This window comes from Ursus maritimus, unplaced genomic scaffold (genome assembly GCF_017311325.1).
Source record: "Ursus maritimus isolate PB19 unplaced genomic scaffold, ASM1731132v1 scaffold_26, whole genome shotgun sequence".
Taxonomy (NCBI): Eukaryota; Metazoa; Chordata; class Mammalia; order Carnivora; family Ursidae; genus Ursus; species Ursus maritimus.
Genome location: NW_024425119.1, coordinates 41,231,141 through 41,250,018, shown reverse-complemented (window position 1 = coordinate 41,250,018; position 18,878 = coordinate 41,231,141). Strand labels below are relative to the sequence as shown.

Genomic DNA, 18,878 nt, shown 5'->3' with positions numbered 1-18,878 from the left:
TGGGGTGCAAATATTTGAAGTCAAGTCTGAACTTATCCCTCTTCACTGTAGCTTTTTTCTCTAGCCAATACATAACAATTCCAGATAGCTTGATCAGAGAGCTGAAGTTGAGCCGTTCTTATCATTTTACTGAATTGTTCTGCTTCTTTGGCTATGGATGGGTCCTCTATAGGAATTTGATCTGTTTGTAGCCTCTCCTGGTCTGTTATGAGAACGCCAATCTGAACAGGAATGGCACAAAGGCCCCACCTAGCTGCATCATTTATGTACTAATTCATACAGAGTATCCCGCATCATTCTTCTGCTTCTCCTAAAAATGATCTATGTTCTCAGTTGTAGGCTAGGGCTTTCCCTAGAGCTCGAATATTTATTTTTTTTAGTTTGTGATTAAATTTGTTTCATTATACAAGCTCTAAGGTTTAAATGAGAAAGAATTTACTACCACTGCAAAAATGATGGACTGGAAAAAAGATGTCCTATGTGACATCAGCATCTGTTTTTTCCCCCTGAATTGTTAATATTTTATTTCTCCTTGCTTCATTTAATGACCTTATATTTTACCTTGATCTTATATGTCCATCTATTTCCACTTCCTCCTCTTTCTTCATCTTTCTTTTCACTTCTAGATCTCCTCTGTTGTTCCTTATGAACACAGGCCCAATCAACAAATTGTACCTAAGTCTAGCATTTGCATTCTCAAATTCAGAAGTTTAAAAGTTCTATATGAATTAAAATTTTCAATTGGCTTAATTTGAATTATAAGGAAACTTGCTATTTTAAAAACACTAGTGTATTTATATTATCGTACTATTTTGTACTAGATGGGCTCTTTGTGGGCGTGAGTACTAACCGGTCTCGTGGAACCTGTGTTGTCACACGTCTGTATAAGTGGAGGTCAGCAGCCCTCATTTTAATCCCTACAGATTCCTGTTTTCTTCCTGAACTCTAATGACTGATTTTTTTATNTATCTTTCCCTACACATCTTTAAAACTTGGCTTCAGACTTCCATTCACTTCCTTTAGGCTTATTAAGCTGGCCCTGGCTAAACTCAACCCTTGCTCTCTACCCCCTTAAATCCGATTGTTATTTCGCTTTTTTAAATAGGGTGTGTGTTGTGCACATATATAGACTAATTTGTGTGTGTCCTTTTTGAAATCTTCCTGAAGCATACGGCTCCTTCCTTATTTGTGCCTTTAAATTGCTGTGGCACTTCCCCCCAGGTTGGTGCCTCCTGATCTCTCTCTGTTGTTGTGCACCTAGTCACAAAGAGGTGCCTGCCTCTCTGGATTTGGATTATAATTAAATGTAAATTAGTAAAGCAATGTCAACCTCAGGGCTAAATCTGCAGGTTAACTCTTTTTCTCTAAGAAGTTAAGCACATAGTATCCTCTGACCTTTTCATTTTCAACCCCCCCCCCCCCCCCCCCCCCGCAGAGTGTATTCTGGTTCGGGTGGTAAAGAATAGTTGATACAGTATGTACTTTGGTGTCAGATAAGCCTCTGTTCAAATCTCAAATCTTGCTCTTCCCGGATGTGACCTTGGACAAAATATTCTCTTCAACCTCGAGGTTCTCTTAAAAGGGAGATCATACTTAATTCATACGATTGTTTGGGACATTAAAAAGGATATTGAGTATAAAACACAGTTTTGTATTTAGTACACTCACCCAGTTGCTCAGTAAGCTGAGGATACTACTGATTACAAAATCACCTCGACGTGTAGAGACATAACAGCGAGACAGATTTGTAAACTGCCTCGGACATGAAATCTGACCTTTGGTTTCCATCTGTGGCTGCTGTTCTTGGTTGTATGTCTTTTCTTCCTGTTCTGCTTTGAGATTTTTGTCCCTAAAACAAACCACCCGTTCGTGATTTGTGCATTCTGAGCTGGTTCGTACATATGTTGCAGTGTGGTTTGGAACAAAGCAGTAACATTTAGAATTAGATGTCAAAGGCTATCGGCACTTCTTTTCACTTTGTTTTTGTCAGTTTCTGTTCCGCATTTGAGCTTCCTGGTCATTTGCCCTCTAGAGGCCCTGCTTAGGTGGGAGGCAGAATTGCAATTATGGGCAAACTGGCACCATTGTAGTAACTTACCTAGTGTTTCTACCAAGACAGTGCAATATGGTGAATAAGTGACTCTGTGATATGTAGTCGTGATGTTTGCTACAGGTCCAGCTGATCTTCTGACTAATACAGAACTTATTGCCAAGTTGGATTCTGCGGTGATTTCAAAGCATGTGCTAACTTTGGTTTGGCTCTCTTCTAATTTGGCGTCATTAACCTACAAATCATGGGCATTGAGGCTGATGGTACCCCGATGAATTTCCATGACTCAGACTGTGGATCCGTAGGCATATGAGACACTTTTTAAGCCTATCCAACATGGCCTTTTGGCTATTACTTTGTAACTCCACTCACTGATTCTACAGAGTGGTCTGGGGCTTTCTCTTTTTGTTATCTGTGTGTCCAGGAAAGACAGAGTCATGAACATTTACATAGCACTGACTATATTGTAAACATTTGATACTATATTAACTATTTAATCTTCATGAAACCCTATGAGATATATACGGTTCTCCGTATTTTGCAGATGAGGAAGCTAAGGCACAGAGAAGTTACATACCTTGCCAAGGGCTATACTACTACTGAGTGGAGGAGTGGGTTTGTATTCAGGCAGTCTGGCTCTGGATCACATGTTATATCATACCTACATTTCAGCAGATAGGGAGATGATCAGTGCATGGTACGCTAAGGACTGCTTTTTTACGATGTGCTTTTTCACTGTTGTTTCCTGGCCTCATGGAGCCTCTGATGTCACCTAGGTGAGAGGACTGGAATTTTTGGCATTATATCCAAGCCAGCCAACTTCTCAGTTCTAAAACTGAGATGGCTTGGTAGCCAGCAGATCTGGTTCCATAGTTCTTGGTTGCAGTGAAAAGTGCACTAGGCTATGGAAGCAGCCTAACCTGAGTTTAAGTCCTGCCATCCACCCACTAAATATCCAGTAAATATCTAGTGAGTTCCTAAATGTCAAATGCCAGGCCTTGTAGGGGATGCTCACGATGCGAGTAAACAAAGCAATTCCTTGTTCTCATGGAATTTAGTCAAGTGAGAGAAGACTGAAAAATATACATCAGGTGGCAAATGCTAAGAAGAAATCTAAGTCAAGAGGATAGAGACTAAGGGGAAGAACCATTTTAGAAAAATGGTTAAGGGAAGCCTGATATGGGGATAGTTGAGCAAATAATTAAGTGAAGGAGTGTTTTAGGGAAAAGGCCCCGAGGTGAGAGCACGATGGTTGAAGGAACTGCGAAGAGGCCAGTGGGCCGATGTAGTTAGAGTACAGGAGGAGAATAATAGAAGGAAACAAGATGGATGACAGATAGGATAGGGGGTGGTGAGGGTAGTGGGGAGAGGGGATGTACCTACCTATATGTGGTAAGGCCTTATAAGTCAAAGAAGAGACATACACTTGTATTCTGAGTGAGACCGGAAGCCAAGGCTGGGTGTCCTTGGCAAATGACATATAACTTCTGACTTCTGAGTCTTCGTTTTTTCCATCTTAAAAATGAGTTGCGAAGTTGTGAAGATCAGAGATCATGTAAGAATATTTTTGACAGAAAACACATCAACCCGTCATACGTATTGCGGTAACAATACGTTATATTTCCTTCTCTATACCTTGGGCAGGCTGCAGCACTTCATGCTGCTTAAGACTGAGCTCCCATGGGCGAGCGAAAGGGGGATTATGTTCTTTAGGCATGGGAGTGTGGTCCTGGAGAAAGGAAAACGGGAGCTTTAGAGGCAGGTTCCTTTAGTCATTGAAGATCTGTGGCTGAGGCTGTCCCCCCTCCTGTTCGAAAGGCTGCAGAGGCGCCAAACTCGCTTTCCCAGGTTCCACTGCAGCAAAGACCCCGCCTCCAGAGCCCATCTGCAGGCGACTTTCGGCTCTGCGCCCGTCGCCGCCTCCAATTCCCGGCATGCCGCGGGCGTGGGGCTGGCACGTAGACTCCATTTCCCAGCTTGCCCCGGGGCTCGGTCAGGACGTGCCGGCGCCTATAAGAGCCAGAGCGCTGCGACCGGAGCCTATTGTTAGCCGGAGCCGGGGCGGTTCTGGGCGTCTGCTACCGGGGGCGCCCGAGTTGCTGGAGCCGCCCGCCCTCCGCCGCCTGCCGGCCGATCTGCCCACCCGCCCTCCCTCCCAGCCCTGCCGCCCTGGGAACTCCCCGACCGTCGCCCCGGGCCCGGGACTCGCTATCTCCTCTCTCCTTCCCACCCGGGCTAGGGCGGCGGCGGCGGCGGCAGCGGGGGCGGCAGAGACCATCACGGGAGGAGGCAGCTGCGGCGGGGCCGGTAATGGGCCTGGGGGTGCGGGGCAGAGGGTGCCGCCTCGTCCTTTCTCGGGATCGGCCCTCGGGCGGCTGTGGAGGAGTGGTCAACCCAGAGCTGCGCGGATGGAGGGGTCAGAAATGAGGGAGGCTCGGACGGGAGCGGTCGGGGGGCGGGGAGCCAGGGCGCCGCTGGGAAGGGAAAGAGTCGGGAGAGGCGTGGGAGCTAGGGGCACGGAGGACGCGGGCCCGGACTGCGGGGGCAGCTCGGGGGAGACCGATGGGCGGCTTGGAGGCTGGCAGGATTGCGGATGAGGGTTGAGTTCGGAATGGAGTGGAGATGATGTAGGATGGAGGGAAGTGAGGGAAGGGGAGGGCGGATAGAGGAAAATGTGGGAGGAGTGGTTGGGAATTTGTGAGTAGCAGGCAGGAAGGGATGAGGAAGGCTGGGCAGGGGCTGCAGACGATTGGAATGAGCGGGAAGGTTAGCAGGAATCAGAGAAATGGGACGGGAGCTGAAGGGTTCAGCATGGGTGTCCATTAAAGGGAACTGATGCCTTGACATGTCCTTTCAGCTCAGGTTCCTGATGTCGCCCATTTTTCTGGCGTTGTGGGGGAAAACGAAAGCATCACTTGCCCTGGCTGCTAGCTTGATCATTTTTCACAGGCCCAAACACGCAGCTGACTGCCATCCATCCCTTTTAGTGCCATGGTCTTGATTTATCCTTTTAAAGGGGTTAGAGTGGCAGTGTGATACACAAACCGTTCTTCAATATGCAATGTTAGAAGTTATCCCCAAGAGACACAGTGTCCTCTTGTCCTGCAGTTTTCAGTTTAAGGTAAATCCGTAGTTGATTCAGATTTTCATTTTCTTTTCTGACTTCACATCTTGCTAATCTCCAAAGCCGGGAGGATGTTGGTGTGTGCCAGAGTTAGAAATGACTGGATATCCTTGAGAGTTCATGGTTCCTGCAGCATCATGTTCCTGGTCTTCCACAAAGATCTTGTGTCCTCCATACGATGGTGGTTTAGACATGGGAACCAAATTCTAACCTTGTGTCAGTGAATGGGTAAAAAAACAAAAAACGTGAGGGTTAGAGGGGGGCTTCCTTAAAATACCTAGTTTAAACAGTATGTTTGCACTCAAGCACTTTATAAGTTCATGATCCTGGTAATCACAAGGACACATGGATCCATGAAATTCATAGTATTTGAGAATCAACTGCAATATCTTGTGAAAGGAGAAACAGGTCAGGTCATCTTACTCAGGTTTATCCAAACATTTAGCAGCAAGCCTGCCTTCCTCTAACCCAGCTACAGAAGGCAACTCCGACAGTCTTACCAGAGATTTTCGTCCCTTGACCTTTAGCAAAAGGTTGGGTTCCAGTGGAGTGAGGAGGCTTTCTCCTGTGAGATCTACCTTGTCTTATGATTTTATATTCAATTAAGAGAGAGGCTTTCGTTACCTAACTTTGCAAATAACATTTTGAATCCACAGACTTTTTTCTGGGCGGTCCCTTTTTTGCTGGTCTCACATAGGCTGTATTTTTTGTTTTGTTTTGTTTTTTGGGAGGTTGTAATAGGAATCCTACAGGCCTGAAAAGGCTTAGATGTAGGACTACAATGCATATACGCTATAGATCCTTATTTGGTGCTAGCCTCGTATCTTCTCTTTACCGTGGATATGCTTTATTTCATATACCTCTGGGAAATATTCAGCTAGAAACACTTGAGAAAAGACCATAAGGCATGTAGCCAGAAAGTGTCAGCTGACCTTTCATTTCACTGGCATTAAAAAGCTTTTATAGGGGTTTGTATTATTTTCTCCAAAAGCATTTGTTGTTTGAGTTGGTCATTTTGACAGTTAACTGTCAGTTATGGCCTGCGTTTCCAGTCTCCCCTTCATTATTTCTGTATGGGTTTAAGTGCTTGGAGTGTAACTCGCAAGTGTTTCTCGAACACAGACATTGATCCTCTGCCAGTGAATTGTTGAGAGAGGTGGGAATGACGGATTTCGAATTATGGTTTGAAAAGAGATTGATTTGATGAACTGGAAAGTGTGGGACCTATTCTAGTTCTTTCTGTTGCAAAGAAAGGTCTCTTCAGGCCACTCTGGAAGTGGATGGGAGGTTTGCTTTTGGTGCCCAACGAGTATCTTTTTCTGACAAGTTCACACCAGAGTTGGACAAGGAAGGCTGGGTTGAAATTTAAATATATACTGGTTGTCAGGACAGAATCGATGGATTTTATTTATGTGTGTGTGTGTGTGTGTGTGTGTATAATATATATATAGTGGAGTGAATGTCAGAGAACGTGATGCAGACATCCTGGGTAGGGTGAGGAGAGCTCAGTCGGTATGCACATGACTCACACATGTAGCCATGGGTTCAGATGATTCTCCGGCATTTTAAGGAAAATATCTTTCTCCTAGGTTTCACGTCTTTTCTTTCTTTTTTTTTTTCCTCTTTCTTACCTCCCTCTTATCATTGCCCAGAAGCCACTATTCCGGGAGTGGGAGTGGGGAAGACCTAGAGACAAGGGCGAAGGAGAACGGAACAAAGAGCCAGCAGTCCTTGCTGCACCAGAGGAAGTCATACCCCTGAGGGCAGTTGGGTTAAGCCAGTGAGGATTTTAATAATAAAGACGACTTTGGACCAAACCCAACCTCATGCAGGGCTTAAAGAGAAATATTCAAAGGGAAGCCACAACTATTGGAAGCAAAGGGACACGGGAGGAAAGAACAGGTCTCCACATTTGCTTCCAGTCATAAAGCCCTGCATGCTTCCTGACTGAGGAAAAAGCCACTTTCCCAGTAGCAACACTAGACATCTCAGTTAAAACTGAAGCTGGGCTTATTAGGCCCTTTCTGAGAAAGCAGATTTTCAGCTCCATCTGAGTTTTCATGTGGTTGAGAACGTCTTCAGGTGGGGAGGAAAAAATTCGGTGGTCAACATTATTCTCTCTCTTTTTTTTTTTATCCCACCCACCTAAGTTCTCAGTTGTAAAGATTACCAACCCCCGTCATCGAATGGAATAAGAAATGTTAGTTAAGAGGTGTCTTTAAACCCAGCTCCAACCTTACCCCATTCAAAGGTCCTTGGCTCTCTCCATGCTTAATATGTCCTAGGAATGTGAGCTCTAATGGGAAGATCAGGAACCTGAGGAACAGAATTGACACTCTGGGTTCGTTTTTAAATTTCATTACAATTCTTACCTTCGCCCCCCCCCCCCCCCCCGGCCAAATTTATTTCAGGAATGTGCTTGTCTGAGACCTATGATGGCTGAGGTTTCTTAGGTACATCTTGGGACTCGAATGCAGAATTTTGATGAGAGCTGGATGGATAGATCAGGAAATCTCTTTGCTCGAGTACTTATTAGGTCTGGTTGACTACGTAGAGCTGATCCAAGAGCAGGCGAATTGCTTCTGAGAGACACAGACCAGAAAAACAGCTCTGTAGCAGGCATCTCTTGACACCACAGTATATTCTGGGTAGCTCTGCAGTAATGTGGCCCTGTCTTTCTGGGCAGTGTTGTTATTCCTGCTGCATAATTAGCAACTAGTGAGATCATAGTCTGGGGAGATTCGGGCATTACTGAGGCGAAGCAGGGAGGCTTCGTATCATCACATGTGGCCCCGGCTCTGACAGCATTTCTGTCAAGCAGATTTATCTTCTTGGGAACTTAAGTCCAAAGAAGGAGAAGGAGAAAGATTTGTACCTGGGAAATGGACCATCCCAGACTCTGTGTGTGCGCGACATGTTGAAAACACTGCCCGCCATATTGATGTCACCAGAGTCCACTGTCACTTCTTTAGCTATTTGTTTTCCCCTTGCCAGCTTCTTTACAGAGGACTAAAATGGTAAAGCTAAGTTTTCCTCGCACAGGGGATGATGATGATAGACCCGCTGAGCCCTATTTTATGGAGCTGTGTGAGACTGGAAGAGATTCTGGGTTTTGAAGGCAGTGCAGATTCTAACCTTCAGTCCATTCTTTGGAACCAAATTTGACCTTTCTAGGAGCCTGGTGAGACACTTCACCCTTGTGAAAATCTGGGTAAAGTGTTTCCCTGGCTTCTGATGTACTGTGAACCTTAGAACCGAGAGCAGTATTTCCCAAAGTGCGTTCCAAGAATCATTTGCCCCCTGAGACGCTCTGGGAACAGGGTTCCATAATCGGGTATGGGGACCCCTGCCCTGTGTTTGCTCTCACCCTTCACCATGCTTATTAACATATTTAAAGCCTCCAAGCTATCCTCTCAAAAGCACTTTTCTAAACTGTTTGGAGACAGCGGTCCTATTTCCATGTAAAGCTATTAATATCCATGGAACTGGTTTATTTAATATATACACTTTGGGAAAAGCCAGGCTAAATTTTCACTAGGAAAAATAATTGGATCTACTCTAGGTTCAGGCACAGCCTAATTCTGCCTCTGATCCCCAGTCCCTCCTACTGGCCCCTTGGAGAGCTCTCCTGTGTGAGCACAGGAGCAGCTCCCGTTATCCCCGGGCTAATGAAACCCAGAGCCCAGCTGGCTTGGAACCAAAGGCCTTCACTCTGCTCGGAAAGGTGCCGCTGTTACTCATCTCGTTATTCTATGAGCCACTGAGACTGGAGGGGCTAAAGGGAAATAAAAGTAGGAGATTGTTGGCCAGAATAAGTAGAGAAATGACCTAGTCTCGAGAGACCAGACATCAGTGCTAGCTCAGGGACTCTCTGTCTTCGCTTGGGACTCTCTGTCTTCGCTTGGAGAGCTGTGCGTATAGACTTGGGAGGGGTCTGGCTCAGGATGGGAATGCTGATTCCTCTTTTCCCCTGGGCAGAATCCTAATGCACCTGGCTAACTGGTGGTGAGCAGGGGCTTTGGGGCCAACGTGGTGGGCTCCCCAAGGAAACCCCTTTGAAACCAATGGATGCATTCGCGGGCTCGAGTCTCAAGAGGAAGTTTGATGATGTGGACGTGGGCTCATCAGTTTCCAACTCAGATGATGAGATCTCCAGCAGTGACAGTGCTGACAGCTGTGACAGCCTCAATCCTCCTACAACTGCCAGCTTCACACGTGAGTGAGCCCCTCCACCCCCTGCCTCCACCCACATCCTCTGAGCATCAGAGCCCATTGCAGTCCCTGAGACAGCTTCTCTCTGGCTGGGGGATTTTCCCTTAACCGTGATCTTTTCCACTCTTAGCCCAGCCTCACTCTTTGGAGGACTTTATTGCTCTAATATCATAGACGTAGGTCTGACTTATTCTAGCTGATTTTTCTTACGCTGTGGTTTATAGGTCCCCAGAATGGGCTGAATTAAATTGAAGAAGCAGAAATCCAGGATTTTACCCTTACCCACCAGAGTCCCACACAGTTGTCACTCTAGCAGGACAAATGGTGCCTGGACAACTGGGGCAGCTCCGGATTTCTTAGTTCTAATGGCTCCGTTAATTTCTTGGAAAGAACTTCTGATTCTATAGACCAGAGGTTGCCTACAGACCAGATCTGGGCCACTGCCCATTTTTGTAAATAAAGTTTTATTGGCACACAGCCACACACAGTGTAATTGCTTTCGTGATACAGTGGCAGAGTTGAGTAGTTGCAGCAGAGACCTCATGGCCTGCAAAGCCTAAAGTATTTGCTGTCTGGCCCGTTAGAGAAGAAGTACACCATCCCCAGCTATAGAGAACACTGTCCAATAGAATTTTCTGTTATGATAGAAATGTTTTATATCCACACTGCCCAGTACGGTAGCCATTAGCCATATGTAGCTTTGAGCACTTGAAATGTGATTGGTGTAACCGAGGAGCCGAATTTTAAATTTTCTTTTAAATCATTATTTTAAATCGCCACGTGTGGCTAGTAGTTGTCGCATTGGACAGTGAAGCCATATAGATGGTTATATCCTGAAAAGATTACCTAGAGATCCTCTTCCCAGCTGATGTCCAGAATTAGCTCTTGTGGTCATCTGTTCGGGGAAGTCAGTCTGGAGGCCGTGGTACGGACCTGCTGATGTTCAGGGTCCCTCCCCACTGTGCATTTATCATGTGAGGATTAGAACTGTCTCAAGGTACAGAGAGCGCTTCGGACAACAGTTGAGCGCCTAGCCGGATGAGAAAGAATGAGGGCCGCGGGCAGGCCGATTCGGGGTTGGTGAGACCGCTCTGTGCTCCCTTCTCAGCCACCTCCATCCTCAAGCGGCAGAAGCAGCTGCGGAGGAAGAATGTGCGCTTTGACCAGGTGACCGTGTACTACTTTGCCCGGCGCCAGGGCTTCACCAGCGTGCCCAGCCAGGGCGGGAGCTCTCTGGGCATGGCCCAGCGCCATAACTCGGTTCGCAGCTACACGCTCTGTGAGTTCGCTCAGGAGCAGGAGGTGAACCATCGGGAGATTCTTCGCGAGCACCTGAAGGAGGAGAAACTCCATGCCAAGAAGATGAAGGTGCCCAAGGGGCCTGGGGTCCGGGTTCTTAACCATGTGCCAAGATAAAGTGGGAAACCGCCTAGGTCTCTTGATTATTTGTTCTTTTTAATTTGACTCTTGCCTTTGGCATGTAAAGATTCCAGATCTTTCTAGTGAGAAGCCTCACATTTGGAATCAAATCTCGGTCTGAGACACCTCCTTGTTGTCTCTGGTGGGGATACAAGATAGCAAAATGGCTTCCCTAGACTTCCCTCCCCTCGCCCCCTCGGCAGATTTTTTAAAAGTTGGAGGTGCGACTACCTGAAAATATTCAGGTGCGCCACCGGCGGAACCTGAGGAAGCACAGTGTTGCAGGTTCTCGTCAAACGACCGTCTAGTGTCCCGGGGCACAGAACGGGTTTCCTCCGAGAGACCCTGCGGTCTCTGTGACCCCGTCTCCCGCGGGGCGCTCTGTCGGGTGTCCGCCACAGCGTTGCCAAAGGGCTGTTTCACTTCGTGGGGCGCCGCGCGCCCTCTGCCGCCACACCAGCTCTTCAGGGGCCGGAAGGGGACCCGGCTGTTACAGGGCGCCCTTCGCAGCTGCCCGTTTGCTCTCGGCACCGCGTGGCGCTCCACGCCAGGCCGCAGAAACTTCCCCGGAGCTCCTAGCTCCCGGTTTGGGCACCGCTGCTTTCGGCCTGGCCAAGTTCCGTGCGGCCCTATTCAAACGGGGCTGCGTCTGCCAGGGTCCAGGGCGAAGTCCTCACGAGCCACGCCAAAATGTCGTGTGGCCGGAGGATGGGGGCTAACGACGTCCCCTTCCTCTCTCCCTCTGACAGCTCCGTCCCCTTCGCGCAGCCGCCTCCCAAAGCCTCCCACCTGTTTTTCTGACTGGAACGACATCGAGGCGTCCCTTTCTTGTGTCTGAGGAATTCCGTCCCTGACCCTGTCGCCTTCCCGCTGCTATAGCAACAGCGGGGGAAATAAACACTGTTCTCCTCGTTGGCCGTGAAGGCTTTTCTTCCTTTTCCCTAGAAGAAATCTCTCTCCTGGATCTGGTAGAGGGATAACCTGTCAAAGCATGATTCCATCCTGTTCTGTGGCCCCTTGTCCGAGGTCTAGGGACGGAGCTGGGCAAACTCAAGGCCGACAGAAGACTCCTGCTTACTAGCCGATTTGGTGAACAGCCGCACTAGTGGCAACGAACGCATCTTTGTGTCGAGAGAAACCCTCACTTTGCCCTTCCCGGGTCCAGTTTACTCTTTTCTTAGAAATTTTTCCTATCTTTAATACTCTACAGGGGAGACTGTCGATGTAAAAAAAATACATCTTTCGCATCTCCGTGTGCCGTCTCCTATTAATTTTCCTCTTTAGGTTGTCCCCTTCCCCCCAGAAAAGCTGGTGCTCCGTAGCTTTAATGACCTATACTTTTTCTAATACTTTCACTATTTTTTAAAAAAAATTTTGGCCTTTTATTCACTTGGAATTCATTATCATGGGTAGTATGAATTGGGAATCCAACTTCACTTCTTTTTCAGAAGAATATCCAGTTATCCCACTATCATTTAATGAGCAGAGTACTGTCTTTCTCACTTGGTTTGAAATGCCACCTCTGTCGTGTTGCATGAAATTCTTACATCTACGTGGGTTTCTTCCGATTGCATCTCTGATCTCTTTCCCTTGAGAGGACAGCAGGAGGGAGGGTGCTGGGGAGGAAGGAGGCCATGCCCAGCAAAACAGGCGGGAGCAGCCCCAAGGTCGGCAGAAGGGCCCCTCCGCGTGGGTCTGCCTGGGACAGAAATACCAGACCAGGAAACCCCCAGAAACACCACTGCGCCCCCCCCCCCGCCCACAAACAAACAGAACAGGTGTGGCGCTGATTAGCGGCCCTGTTGCATCATCTCTGTCCCAAGAGTTGTTCCTCCACGAGCGCGGCTGGGTCTGATGAAACGAACCCGCCCGCCAGGAGCTTGCCTCGCATCCTGCTAGGAGCTTCCAGAGCTCTGGGAATCCCGAAGTCTCATTTTCTTTCCTTGAATTCTCCACTGAGTTTTCAGAACTCATTCAGCCAGCTGTCTTCAGCCCGTCCTTCCACGAACACTCCCTTTCCCGGTTCTCCGTCCTTCTTAGCCCAGAGAACCCAGATTCCTGCGTACAGATCGCGCCTCAGTATCATACATGCCAGCCTACGTCACACACGGCTCTTCTCTGAAATCAAACAGGGAGGTTAGAAAGGGCGACGACTACATTCTAGGCTGTGGCGTTGGAAGTGCGGGCTTTCTCGGAGAGCCGTGAGGAATTTGGTCCTTTTCTCCTCCTCCCAGTGACACGAAGCTCTTCTGTGTCTGCAGATGATTCTTCACACTGTGGGGATTCAGGGTCATTGACAAAGACCTGGTAGCCTCGTTCTACACTTTAGTGTGCTCTTCTTCCCACAGTGTGGTTTTGGGTCCTTTGGGGTGCAGATCGAAGGGTGTTTTGCCAAAGGTTATCTATACATCCAGAGGTTATCTGTACATCCAAGGAACATCCGGCCACGGATAGACCTTCTCCTCCCTGTGTTGGAAGGCAAGTTAGCTGAAGTTACGGGACACAGGTCTGGGGGGTGGAGGGTATCTTTGTGGGAAAATCCTATCTTCTGGGAGGGAAGATGAGACGCGGGCTTTGAGGAACTTCGATCTGGAAAGGTGATAGCCCCTGTGTTGACAGGGAGGTGGCAGAGCTGCACACGGCTTCCTGCCGTCCTGCTCTAGACTGATTCTCTTCAACTACCCAGTATGGTCGTGACTAGCCACGTGGGGCTATTTTTACTTTATTAATATGAAGTAAAATTAAAAGTCCCCCTTCTGCTTAGCACTAGCCACGGGTACAGCGCGCAGGAGCCCCGTGTGCCGCGAGCAGCGCGGATGTGCCCCTCATCGCAGAAAGTTCAGTTGGGCTCTGCGGCTCTAGATGCTGGGTGTGGGGCGGCGCCTGCTGAGAACACTGGAGGCTAACCTTCCCTTCCCGTCTCCTGGCAGCTGACCAAGAATGGGACAGTGGAGTCGGTGGAGGCCGACGGCCTGACCCTGGATGATGTTTCAGATGAAGATATTGACGTGGAGAACGTGGAGGTGGACGATTACTTCTTCCTGCAGCCCCTGCCCACCAAACGGCGACGAGCCTTGCTGAGGGCTTCGGGGGTCCACCGCATCGATGCTGAAGAGAAGCAAGAACTGCGAGCCATCCGCCTGTCACGGGAAGAGTGTGGTTGTGACTGTCGCCTGTATTGTGATCCAGAAGCGTGTGCCTGTAGTCAGGCTGGGATTAAATGCCAGGTCAGTCCAAGTTGGCCTGAGACGGTAGATCTCCTCCAGAGTCCGGGGGATGTGATGGGGGTACCAGGGAACACGGGGGGCTGCCTATCGTCCATGGGTGGATTCCCCAGGACTGGGAGCACTGCCTAGTTCCACAGCCCTCCTCCACCAAGGGAAAAACCAAGCATGGCGGGATTCCTAGGCTGGGGAGATAACAGTGATCTTTTCTGTAGTTCTCACCTCATAAGTGATAAGCAGCAGCTGTGAGCAAAGGGGGGAACATGGGTTAGTAAGTTTAACATTAGTAGCTGTTCCTTAAATATTGACTGATGTCATGAGCTAAAGAGAAGCAGAGAGATGGTGTAGGCCTTTAGATTTTATCTTGCAAACACTCACAGGACCTCTACTCCAGTTTTGTGAAACTCACAGTAATTCTCGGGTTTCTGTAACTCAGGATCGGACTTGGCCTGGCAGAGCTTAAGTCCAGTGTCTTAAAAGATGGAAGACATCATCCGCTAGCTGGCCTGACAAGGAAGGGACAGTTTAGAAGGCATATCTCCGTTGAAAACAGCAGTACCATCCCAACGGATGACATTTATTTCAAACTTGTATACTGAGGATGTGGGTGCCGAGTCCTTGTGGTTGAGTATATGCTAATGAACTTTTTCTGTCTTATTTTTAGGTAGGTAATAGCGGTAGCAGATCTGGCCAAACACTTCTTTTCAGACTGAAGTCCCATAATGAGTCAGTCTGTTATACAGTCCTGAGAATAGTCCTAAGAATTGGACTGCTCCTAAGAACTGGAATGGAGAGTTCTAGAAGTTGATACCATAGGAAGACATTGTGTATTTGTATATACATATTTGCTTACGTTTATTTTATTTTATTTTTGGTATGTGTGGGCTTCTTTCCTTTTGGGAGTCCAAAAGGGGGATAAGGAGGCAGAGAGGATCTCCTTTCCAGATATTCCTGGTCTGTAAGTTAGTTATCTTAGTAACTGCTCCAGACGCAAACTGGTCAACCGTCAGGGAAAAATGAAGTGGGTGGTGAAAAGCTGGCCATTATTATGTTTGAATCGTCACTACAGTACCCTAGCAAAACCAAGGCACTTGCGCTTAGTTTCCCTAGAATATTGCTTTGGACCAACCAGCTAGATCTTCTGCTTCCTTTCCCTGTCATTGCAGAAGGCAGTAGGCTTGGGCCTCTGCCTTTGTTTTCTCAATAGACTAGGGAAGTTCTGGAAGTCTCTGAGGCACAAAAATTTCTTCTACTCTGAGAACTGTCAGCATTCAGAGTGGTATCTCTGGACTCTTAACTGGAAAGGCCCTTTAACGTGATTTTTGGCTACATTTTATTTGGAACAGGAAACAAAGCCCTGGAGAGATAAAGGACCTTTTTTTTTTTTTCTTTTTAAAGATTTTGTTTATTTGAGGGGCGCCTGGGTGGCTCCGATGGTTGGGCATCTGCTTCTGGTTCAGGTCTTAATCTCCAGGTCCTGGGATCAAGCCCCAGGGCCGGCTCCCAGCTCAGCAGGGAGTCTGCTTCTCCCTCTCCCTCTGCTCTGCTCCCGCTCTCTCTCTCTCAAATGAATAAAACCTTAAAAAAAAAAAGATTTTATTTATTTGAGAGAGAGCACAAGCAGGGGGAAGGGCAGAGGGCCAAGAAGACTGCGCTGAGCCCGGAGCCCGATGCGGGGCTCCATCCCATGACCCTGAGATCATGGCCTGAGCCTAAACCAAGGGTCGGATGCTTAACTGATGGCACCACCCGGGCGCCCCTGAGGTAAGGGGCCCTCCTGAGGGCACAGTGCTACTTACTGGCTGTGCTGGAGCTGAAATGCAGGTGGTCTGATAACTACGCCCTGGTGCTCTGGTCGGTCAGGCCGCGCGTTACGTTTGTCCTGCTTATTTCTCTTTTAAGACCTCGAATCCCAGCTGCCTGTGTTTGCCAGCTCATGTCTCCTGTCTCCATCATTGAATCTGTGGGTCTCATCTTCCCTCACCCTTCTCGTCCCCTCCTCAGGTGGACCGCATGTCCTTTCCATGTGGCTGTTCGCGGGACGGCTGCGGGAACATGGCGGGGCGCATAGAATTCAATCCAATCCGGGTCCGGACTCATTACCTCCACACCATCATGAAGCTGGAGCTGGAGAACAAGCGGCAGGTGAGCCGCCCCCCCGCCCCCGACGAGGAGCCGTCCCCCGCGGCCAGCGGCAGCCCGACAGGGGCCCAGGGCTCGGAGACACAGGACTTCCAGGAGTTCATTGCCGAGAACGAGACGGCGGTCATGCACCTGCAGAGCGCGGAGGAGCTGGAGCGGCTCAAGGCAGAGGAAGATTCCAGCGGCTCTAGTGCCAGCCTGGACTCCAGCATAGAGAGCCTGGGCGTGTGCATCCTGGAGGAGCCCCTGGCGGTGCCCGAAGAGCTGTGCCCGGGCCTGACAGCCCCCATTCTCATCCAGGCTCAGCTGCCCCCGGGCTCGTCGGTGCTGTGCTTTGCTGAGAACTCAGACCACGCTGCTGCCTCGGCGGTGAACAGCCCATCCTACTTGAACAGTGGGCCGCTGGTCTATTATCAGGTGGAGCAGAGGCCGGTCCTGGGGGTGAAAGGAGAGCCGAGTACAGAGGAAGTCCCACCCTCTTTCCCCAAGGAGAAGGATCTGAGCGTCTTCTCTCTCCCTGTTACCTCACTGGTGGCCTGTAGCCCCACAGACCCAGCCGCCCTGTGTAAATCGGAAGTGGGGAAAACGTCCACTCTAGAAGCGCTAGTGCCCGAAGATTGTAACCCTGAGGAGCCCGAGAATGAAGACTTCCGCCCCTCTTGGTCCCCCTCGAGCCTCCCCTTCCGCACGGACAACGAAGAGGGCTGTGTGGTGGAGAGAGCCTCACAGCAGAGTGAGGACAGGCCCCCCGAAGATTCTTCCCTAGAACCCCCTCTGGCAGTGTGACACGGGGATGGAGATTCTGCCTCTTACCCGTTCTCTATTTATTCCCTTATTTTACCTAACACCATTTCAAAACAAAACTGTAGACGCAGCTGCTACTCCCATGTTATTTTATTGGGGTCTTGGGGGAATGGGTGGGAAAGAATTGTTTGTAAAGGTATTTTTTAAAGGGTAAACGGAACCAAGGAGATCAGTCCCGGCTTGATCTGGGGAGAGTCCCGGGGCCGAGGCGGCTGCGTGGTGCTGAACGCTGAGCTCTCTGGGCCACTGGATCAAAGAATGAGGATCTCACAGGAGAAGCTGGGTAATTCAAGCAGCTATTCTTTATGTAGGGACCAGAACACAATAATTTGAACAGCATGGCAAAGCCCCTTCTCCTTTCCTGAGCTCCAGATGGGGTACAAGCTCATTGTCTCATCAGTCACCCCGATAGCCCACTTTGGTGTTACCGTCATCAGCTGGAATGTCATCTGGTCACATCTAAGGAGGAGTGGATCGAAGGGTCTCTGCTTCTGTAGACGACCTCCAGGATTTATACAAATGTACCCTGCCTTCCCTGGCCCCTATTTGGTAAATAAGTTAATATTTGACATGTTTGGTGTTCTCTGACCTGTTCCCCACACTGGGGATTCCTGGTCTGTAACTTGAATTATTTCTTTCACATGTTCTTAGGTATTAGAGTTAAGCTTGTCCATTTATCTTTTTCCCCCCTCCTCTGTTTCCCTCGAAGAAAAAGCTAGATTGGCTAGGGATGTGGCCTAAAGAGCCGGAGTCTTCTGTCTGCGTCTAATGCCCGCTCTGTCAGGCGGCTCTAGGCTGGGACTCGCACGTCCCATGGGAGGCATATACGGAGCACTAACTGCGTCCAAAAGAGGCAGCAGGAACAGGCTGCCGTCTGGAAAGAAGACTTTATTTGTGCCACACTTGCTTTCTCACCCAGGTCCCTTCCACTCTGGGAGGTTTGAGCTTTAAAGGAACATAGGATGTGGCATTCTAAAGTCACTGACTAGTTTTTGTTCTTTTTTTCTGTATCTACCCTCGTGGTCCTTGGATAGACAGGGTTGGAGAGTTCTTAAACTATTCCTGTCCACCCACCGCCCCCGCCCCAAGAACTGCAGACGTTTATTGGGTCCCTCCATCTTGATAATGTCAAAACTGCAAGCCAAACTAATTCTTAAATGCAGCTCCCAGGTTCCAAAGAATTCAAGTTCTGACTATAACCTTTGAGATCGATCAAGTGGGACGCAAACTCAGTTCTTACCTCTCCGGGGGGGGGGGGGGGGGGCACAGTTCCTATTCACCTTATGTCCAGCTTACGTTCCAGGATGTGCTCCACTGACCACCACTGAATTCTTTTTATTAGCAGTTACCTCCGCTCCATTCGGATGCAGGAGGGAGCAAAACACTCTTCTCCGGCACCCTTGACATCATGCTTCACTTCTGGTATGGTTCATTAACCAGGAAAGAACAGCGATAAAACCTTTTCGGTTTGGGTGGGGGAGAGAACTCTTCCCACTTCCCTTGCTCACCGAGCTGCTTCGTGGAACGTTAACGCACCCTGTACGTACGTCGCAGCAGCGTCCCACCCGTGAGAGCTCTCAACTGAGCCTGCGAGGCCTTGTACTTAGATCTTGTAACCCAGTCTGCCTCTCCTGTTCATTCTGGTTTTGCTTGGTTTTACATTTGGAGGGGAGTTCTTAAGTACAGGACCTTGTCTCCCCCCATCCTCTAGCCTCACGAAACAGTCTTAAGTACCCGAGATCTAGACACTCTCCCACCTTCAGCCGGCTCCTTGAATACAAGTCTGAAGCTTCGCTGCAAATCTGACTCCGGAGAAGAATCTTCCTGAAAGTTTGTGTTGGAGGGGGAGGGTGGGCTCCATACATTCCCTCCTTAGGAAGGCTCCAGCCTCACCTAGGAAGTG

At 48.9% G+C, this 18,878-nt stretch overlaps 1 protein-coding gene across 3 annotated transcripts; it reads left to right on the top strand.

Annotated features, from left to right (window-relative positions):
- The first annotated feature begins 4,077 nt into the window (after positions 1–4,077).
- CSRNP2 (cysteine and serine rich nuclear protein 2) lies at positions 4,078–17,956 on the top strand. Of its 3 annotated transcripts, none has more exons than XM_040642455.1 (5): positions 4,078–4,357; positions 9,153–9,389; positions 10,495–10,754; positions 13,736–14,032; positions 16,034–17,956. In XM_040642455.1, exons 2-5 carry the CDS (start codon positions 9,239–9,241, stop codon positions 16,955–16,957), a joined length of 1,632 nt encoding a protein of 543 aa, XP_040498389.1. In that variant the 5' UTR covers positions 4,078–4,357; positions 9,153–9,238; the 3' UTR covers positions 16,958–17,956. The 3 variants fall into 3 exon arrangements, with proteins under 3 accessions (XP_040498389.1, XP_040498390.1, XP_040498391.1); XM_040642456.1 differs by having other exon boundaries at positions 4,078–4,466; XM_040642457.1 differs by lacking the exon at positions 4,078–4,357 and adding an exon at positions 5,147–5,171.
- The last annotated feature ends 922 nt before the right edge of the window (positions 17,957–18,878 follow it).

What these genes read in the sequence shown, in the direction of transcription:
- CSRNP2 (XM_040642455.1), top strand. Translation starts at nt 9,239, where the DNA reads ATGGATGCATTCGCGGGCTCGAGTCTCAAGAGGAAGTTTGATGATGTG. An exon ending in TACAACTGCCAGCTTCACAC is followed by an intron (nt 9,390 to 10,494) that starts GTGAGTGAGCCC and finishes CTCCCTTCTCAG; the next exon opens with CCACCTCCATCCTCAAGCGG. An exon ending in TCCATGCCAAGAAGATGAAG is followed by an intron (nt 10,755 to 13,735) that starts GTGCCCAAGGGG and finishes GTCTCCTGGCAG; the next exon opens with CTGACCAAGAATGGGACAGT.